A 7,906-nucleotide genomic window follows, 5' to 3' on the forward strand; every position below is an offset into this window, starting at 1 on the left:
TTGATAAATAGACATTTCAAAAGAACAGCATTTAATTAAAATAGAAATCCTTTTTAACATTACAAATAATCTTACTATCACAATTATTAATTAAAAAAATACTTACCGACCCCAAACCTTTGAAGGGTACTCTACATGTAACAAACTAATTCCTTTATCTTATATTCTTATTTCTTTTCACAGTCATTTTTGGTACATTTGTACAGTCTGGTAATAAGTTCAAAGCTGTTATCTGAACACATAACATCTGACGGGAGTAACTCGGAGAGAAAGCTAAACAAAGCTACAACTGTGGTAAAACTCTACAATTAGGCCGCAGCATAAATGGTTTATCAATTAAACCACTTTGGCTTGTGGAACAAGCCAGTGTTTAGGCAGGCACAGTGATTTCGCTCTTACCTGGACTTTTTCCCTCCACAACAGCAAACACATTCATTCACGATCTCTCTTTCTCTCTCTCTCTCACACACACACACACATTCATTGCATTCACACTTTCACAGGCAGAAACACATACACATTACAGTTGCATTCACACAACTACGCACACAGCTCTGCTTCCTCCAAAAGCAGGCCTCACTTACCCGCAGTTTAAAATGCTGCATAAAGAGAAGACAATTATTCCCCCATCATATTTTTCCGCTCTTGAAAATGTTATTTTAATCGTGCCGGTGGAGTGGACCACTCTGTTGTTTTCACATGAGTGTAAAAAATAATGACGGCTGTACAGTGAATGGGCCCTTGGCATGTTTTGGCCACTATGGGCATGCAGCAGACTCACACACACACGCAACCACACACACACACACCGTGTCTAAAGGACCAAGAAAATTTTCTGAATTTTATTTTCTTAATCCACTGATCTCTTATATTTTCATTTTCCATTTCTCTTATATTTTCATATTAGTACTTATTTTTGGTCTGTGATGACAAATTGTATTTTAAGCCTTTAAAAATGTTGAAAATTGAAAAAAATTAGAGTACCTGGATAAAAATAAAAAAAAGCCAAATACCACAGCTGATATATGACCCCAAACTAACTAAATAAATATAAATAACTAGCACTTTATATGATGTTAAAAAGGTGACTATAATAGTCTTGAAACTGACTGCTAGTGCACCATGTACCTGACATGTTTAATAATACATTTAACAAAAAGACAAGAACTTATGTACAAAACTTGTATTGTTTTGCTGTTTTTTTTAAAGGACAGTTCACCCAAAAAAATGTAAATGTAGTTCACTGTATTTGTTCTGTTGTTTGTGATATTGCTCTTAAATCACATTGGAAGCCTTAACTTGCTATTAAACCTGTCCACATGTATCATTCTTTCATATTGATATGAACAATATATTGCAAATAAAGTCTGAGTTTCATCATCTGTTAGTTGCCACCTAGATACAGTGACTCAATGTCCATGTCATAGTCTTTCCTGGGAGGCTCCTCTGGGCTGGAGGACTCCTCTCCGAGCGTCCTCCACCACGGGAGACGCATGCTCTGCATCAAGGCATTGTGGGATTGACGGGCGCGTGTGGCCACAGGGCAGGAGCGGCTCAGGAACAGATTCACATCCTCCGCTCTGGCATCCTTCAGCGACGGCGCATCTAAAATGAACAAACAAATTAGTGACTTTAGATTGGTGGTTCTCAGTGCCCAAAAAAAACTATAACACAGAAGCAGGGGGGTGCAATGTCTATGGAAAAATTTAAAATAAAAACAGTGAAATGATAATAAAATGCATGATGGACAAGGTTTTCATAAAAACAAAGTTTTATAAAATGATAAACTTCACATTTTATACTTTGAACCATTTTTAAGAAAAAGCAATGACTCGAGTATCAATTACCACATTATTTTACACAATTATCAATCAATTATAATAATTCAATAATATAAATGTGTCTTAATTGTTGTTGAATTTTATAATGCATAAGCATTAGCTTGTCGATCCACCATTTCATATGTACATGTTTGCTGCATAAAAATATGGGTACATTTTTCATTCCCGCCCCCTGAATAACACAAGATTTAAAAATGTGTGACATGTAATATAGAGTTATTGCACCAGATACATAATCTATGCAAATTTCCAAATGTAGCCACATCTGAAATCAGGCTTGCACAGCTACAGTAGAAGCTTCTGTGCTCACATACAGTATTTAGATATGTTTCGGGAATTCCTGAAATCATACTTCACACCAGTAGATCAGCTATAGATTTAGGTACGTACTTAGTAAAAGCTCCAAGTCTGTGTTGATCTGCGCAAGTAGAGCCTGTCTGTGCTGCTCCTGCGCTCGATCGGATGCTCTGTGGATCAGGTGCTGGTGCAGGAGACTCTGTGCTCTCTGATGGAGCTCCACACTGCCCTCTGCTGACGTCACTGAAGACTGCACAACAGAAAAAAACACTTTTAAAATGAACATTACACAAAAGAGAATTTGGCTATATTTGGATATGTCTTCATTGATGCTTTAACTCCAAGGAATAAAATACCAAGAGAACACAAAATGTGATTTCTTCAAGGTGACTCACGGGATGTAGGGAGATGTGCTCCTGTATGTGTTGCCTGAGCTCCGTTCTTCTCCTGTCAGTCAGTCCTCTGGGTCCTTTTAATGGCGTGAGAATACTTCTCTGTGCTCTACGACGTTTTAAAAACTGCAGAATCTGACAAAGAAGAACATGAGCACATAAATGATCAAGATTATCGGAGAAAAACAACTCAACCTCTTTAATGTATTAATATGACAAGTGTACAATGTTAATTTATTTTCATATGTACAAATTCCATGGTTATTAAAGTGAACTTAAACTGAAACCATAAAGAACATTTATGCTATTTGAAATGCACTTAAATCTAAAATAAATGAGTAAATACGCTTATTTTAGCTAATTACCAAGGTAACATTTCAAAATTGTATTAAAGCTGAACTAAAAATAAAAACTACAAAACAAATATAAAAAATATACATTATTAGACGACTCTGTGGAATACTTGATTCTGATTGGTCAGTCACCACTTTCCTAGGCATGTTATTTCTGATAACTAGTAAAAACTAATAACACAGGCTCATCTGGGTAACTCTGTTGAGCTTTATTCTGCAATAACAATGGACCTTACTTAGAAAAATAAATTAATAAAACAAAACCTTTTTTTATTATTTTTTTTTTTTTAATGAAAATGTAATAACTCATTCAGACCATTAGGAGAAAATATAATAGTATCTCAAGGATATTAGCCTGAGCTCCTGACACTGTAAACCATGTTAGCTGTACACTCACGGCTCTCTGTAGAGTGACAGCAGCTCTGTGCTGTCTGAGAATGTATCTGTGCTGCTGGAAGCTGCGTCTCTCTCGGTGTCCTCTCCACACTCTCTGAATCAGCACAGCTGCCTTGTTCTCCAGCTCCCCCAGGTATCTCTCCACCTGGGCTGAGAGAGGAAGACAACAGACTTTCATTTGTTGACATGCTTGCTGGCTATATTTCCAGTCTTCATTTCAATTGTTGTAAATGTGCTTTTGTGTTTGTTTAGTATTTTCTTCTGAAATACTAGTTGTTATTTCATTCAAAAATACATTTAAATTTCAGTTTACAATTTTCAATTGTTTCAGCTAGTTTCTAATGCAGTTTCTGACTTTTTATTAGTTTTAAGTGTTTCATTTAACATTTCCATTTTATTTTATTTCAGCTTTTTTCAATTAACAAAAATGTTTTTGGTTAACGAAAACAACCCTGATGCATACGCACAACAAGGTTACCACACTATGTTTGATTTGGTGTTTGTTACCAGCCGGCAGTATCTCCATCAGATGAAGCTGGTGTTGGCGGAACTGTCTCATGGCTCTCTGTCTTCGCAGACACACTTGATGACGTAATTCTTCTTCTGCGCGATATCTCTCAGTGTGTTCCTGTTGTCGCCTGCGCTTTTCCCTATTGCACAAAGATAAATCTCATTTACCTAAAACATAACAAAGTGTCCCTAAATGGTTAATGTCTTCATTTCACAGATGGACTCACCAAATCATTTTCTTACCTGAAGCTGCGCTGTAGTGTGCTGACCGCTCTGGGGAGTTTCCGAAGTCTTTTCCGGGTCTGATGGGCTCTCCAGGCTGCCTGGATAATACAAGCTGCTCGCACACACTCCTCAGATGACTCCTTCATTTAGATACAGTATGTAGGGAAAAGAAATACACAACAAACAGCCAGTATAATTATAAATGATCAGAAGGATAGTGGAAAATGATAATTATGAGTATTTAATGAAAGAAACTTTAAAGAAATGGTTCATTAAAAAATTAACATTTGAAGAAAATAAACTCTCCCTCAGGCTTTCCTAAATGTAGATTTAGTATTACATCACTTGCTCTCCAATGGATCCTCTGGAGTGAATGGGTGCCGTCAGAATGAGAGTCCAAACAGATGATAATCTGGTGAGGTCAACAGCTGCATGTTTGTAATAAACAAACTAATAAATTACGATTACTGTTAAATTAAAGTTCTACACGAATGTGTCAGACTTTGATCTGAGAGGACAACAGGAGACTTTCACTGGAGGAAGTGTTACTATGGATAAAGTTTTTAAAGCCTTAATGATGGATTTGTTTATTACAAGCACACAGATTTTTGCTTCACAAGACATTAATTGATGGACTGTAGTCATGTGGATTATTGTGATGTTTTTATCAACTGTTTGGCCTCCCATTCCGACGGCACCCATTCACTGCAGAGGATCCACTGGTGAACGAGTGATGTATTGCTATTTTGGATTAATTAATATCTGTTCTGCTGAAGAAACAGACTCCTCTACATCTTGAATAGCCTGAAGATGAGTACATTTTAAGCAGATTTTTTTAGTTTTGGGAGAACTATTCCTTTAACTATCATCACAAGTGGATTTAAAGGATAAAATAAAATGCTACCAAATGTAAAACATGTCTACATTAATGCATTAAGCAGACACTCTGAGCTAGTGGCCACTGACCGTAGTGTCTCTCCATGGGACGTCTGACCGCAAGTGATCAATAAGCTGATCCAGAACAGAGTCAAAGCCTTTACCACGCCAGTCTTTCACAGCTAAATCAGCCAAACCTGCAGGACCAAACAGTGGAAGACAGGTCGAAACACTCAGCAACTAAAACTTGAAGATGCTTTTAGATCTAAAGAGTGTGACTGTACCTCTGTATCGTTTGTGAATGAGATGATGGGTTGAGCTGCTGTGGTCCATAATCAGAACAAGGGTCTTTACAGCTGCTCTGCCAATCACAGGATTCGAGCTACTGGACATTTTATACACAATATCATCCATGATGTCAGTCAGAGCCCTGTTTCCCATCTCAGCTACAACAGCACTTCAGAAACATAGGGAGAGACAGAGGTATTTGAGTATTTGAATGTGGAGCAGTTACATGGATAAAGGCTGTATTATGGACTAGGTGGCTTTCTGTTGTACCCGTTTGCCCTGAAGATATTGTTCCACATGGTGACAGTAACAATGGAGACGTCGTCATCTTCACAGACTTGGATGTTCTCATAATGTTTAGATCTCAGAACTGAGAAGAGAATGCTAAAAACGTCAGTTTCATTTCAGTTCAAGCTAAAATCCATCTCTAAAGACATCTTGTGATGGTTAATTTGTTAAATTTATAGAGGAAGTTGTTTACCGTGATGAATGAGATGTGTATGAGTCCTGAGGAGCCAGCCAATCGAATCAAAGACTTTTCTAAATAAACGGATTATCTCATTATGTGCCTTGTCCTGTTAAAAAGAGACATGAAGTGATCTGGTTGGTTACTACTCAGCTAAATGTGCTCTTAAAGTTCAAAAGCTGAAATTATAATAGTATGAAACAAATAGTATGTTTTTAATGTTAGACATACACTCAAGGCCCCATGAATGATGTAAACAATATTAATCAAGACTTCTATTACGGTTCTATTGCAAGTGTGATACGATAACATTCTATTATGATTACTGGTAGAAGTTAATTTTCAGGATCTTGCCGGAACATTTGCAAAAGTTCTGAGAACGTTCCCCGTTAGCTGGGTGCTGTCTCTTGTAATCAAAATACAGCAATTATTATCCAAATTCAGATATGAGAGAACTAATTAGAAATAATGACAGGTGTTTAAGATTTGTCTCACTCTGAAAGGGTTTATTTTGCATTAAAACATACTAGCTGACTGTACAATAAATAAACCTTGCTACTTGCTGTATTCTGTGATTCAGGAGACTGTAATATCTTACCCGCAAAGCTCTGTTCATTAGACGGTCTGCAAGAAAAAGAAGGCTTTCCACCACAGAAGGCAGAAAATCGTGACTAAACACCTCCATGTCTCTGAAAGCTCCCAGACCCACACAGCATGTGCTAGTAGAACAGAAACATGTTTTAAATCTGACGCTGCGCATGACAACAGTACTCAGCTTGTGTTTCTATCTGAATACCTGAGGAGGTCTGCCATCTGTGTCAGAGCCGCATAGCCTCCGTGAATCTTGGCTGGACTGAATCTCAGGGAAGAAGAGCAGTACTGCAGCACACCGTGAGAGTAAAGACTCTGTTTGCATGCCTCCAGATCCCTCTGATCTCCTAAAGACTTCCTGCCTAAAAGATCTGTTCATGACAGGGGTTTGAGTTCATTCATGTAGGTCAGGAGATACATGGTTGTATATTCTAGAACAGCTGACATGCAACATGTTTCAATAATAACTTATTATTATTGTAAAATTAATGTACATGCAGTTTTATGAGCTTGTATGAACTGAGGGTTTATAACTTATAAAGCATTTGTACTGCATGACTATTTGGGTGAAATACAAAAAAGACAGCTTTAAATGAACGAAATTATACAGTGATAAATGAAGGGAAAAAAAGAGGACTTGCATTATCTTTACCTTTTAATTTAGAAAGCACGTCGTTAACCTTGTTTTCGGATTTTTCTCGAGTGTCTGCGACCAGATCCTTCAGTTCTGGGCTCACTTTATCTCCTGATGGACCCATTGCGCTGACCAGCTCGGATAAAACGTGTTCGATTTTATATATGAAAACCCATGTCGAATGTCAAGAGTTTATGTAGTTTATCCCTTCTCATATTTTGGGTGAAGATTTAACTTCCATGATTGTTTTGTCAAGAAAAGCGACAAAACAGAAGGCAACAGACGAAAGCCAGTTCGGTTTCTACGGAAACCTTACGTCATCACACTGCGACCCATCGTGTTGCGAATTGTTGATATATATATATATATATATATATATATATATATATATATATATATATATATATATATATATATATATATATATATATATATACACACACACACTTTTTCACACATGACATGATGTTGTATTATAACAATAATCAGAATTTTTGTTAAAATAAAATACAAATTCACATATCCTTTTCATATTTCTGACTGACTGTTGTGTAATTATGCTAATCAACTCCAACTAAGGTAAAAGCAAAACTAGTGTGAGGAATGTCTTGAATGTGTTTGTTTGGAATAAATGTTTATTTTTTTGTGTTAATAAAATTTCCTCTTAAATCTCTGAAACAATGCCAAGTTGCCAGCAATGTCGTTATTTCCGCGACAACAGCGCCTCCAACTGATGAGTCGATGGCATAGTTGTAAAAAAAAAAATTAACGAGGGTATATCACACAACGTAATTTTGCACTATTAATGTGTTCCGTCTTTGCTTTAGAGATGATCTGTATTAATTAGATAATCGAACTTGTTAACAATATCCTATATTAATATATATTGAAAGTTACCGCCTGAAAACTCAAACTAACATTTTGTGTTACCTTAGCTGGTTTAGTTGCTGCTTTTAATTCCTCGGTTAAATTAAGAGTTTATAATCTAGAAATTGAACAAAACATGGTCAAAATAGCTACACAAAACTGGGGTTACA

The 7,906-nt window shown here is 36.6% G+C and overlaps 1 protein-coding gene across 1 annotated transcript; it reads right to left on the bottom strand.

Moving 5' to 3' along the window:
- Nucleotides 1–21: 21 nt before the first annotated feature.
- Nucleotides 22–7,187, bottom strand: iqcb1 (IQ motif containing B1). Its single transcript, XM_026257842.1, has 13 exons — nt 6,888–7,187; nt 6,441–6,606; nt 6,243–6,363; nt 5,660–5,753; nt 5,449–5,548; nt 5,175–5,347; nt 4,981–5,087; nt 4,033–4,154; nt 3,787–3,929; nt 3,281–3,429; nt 2,534–2,665; nt 2,232–2,388; nt 22–1,605 (listed from the first exon to the last, which is right to left on the bottom strand). The coding sequence occupies exons 1-13, from the start codon at nt 6,991–6,993 to the stop codon at nt 1,385–1,387; spliced, it is 1,791 nt and encodes a 596-aa protein (XP_026113627.1). The 5' UTR covers nt 6,994–7,187; the 3' UTR covers nt 22–1,384.
- Between the last annotated feature and the right edge of the window lie 719 nt (nt 7,188–7,906).

This window comes from Carassius auratus, chromosome 6, assembly GCF_003368295.1.
Source record: "Carassius auratus strain Wakin chromosome 6, ASM336829v1, whole genome shotgun sequence".
NCBI classification, from domain to species: domain Eukaryota; kingdom Metazoa; phylum Chordata; class Actinopteri; order Cypriniformes; family Cyprinidae; genus Carassius; species Carassius auratus.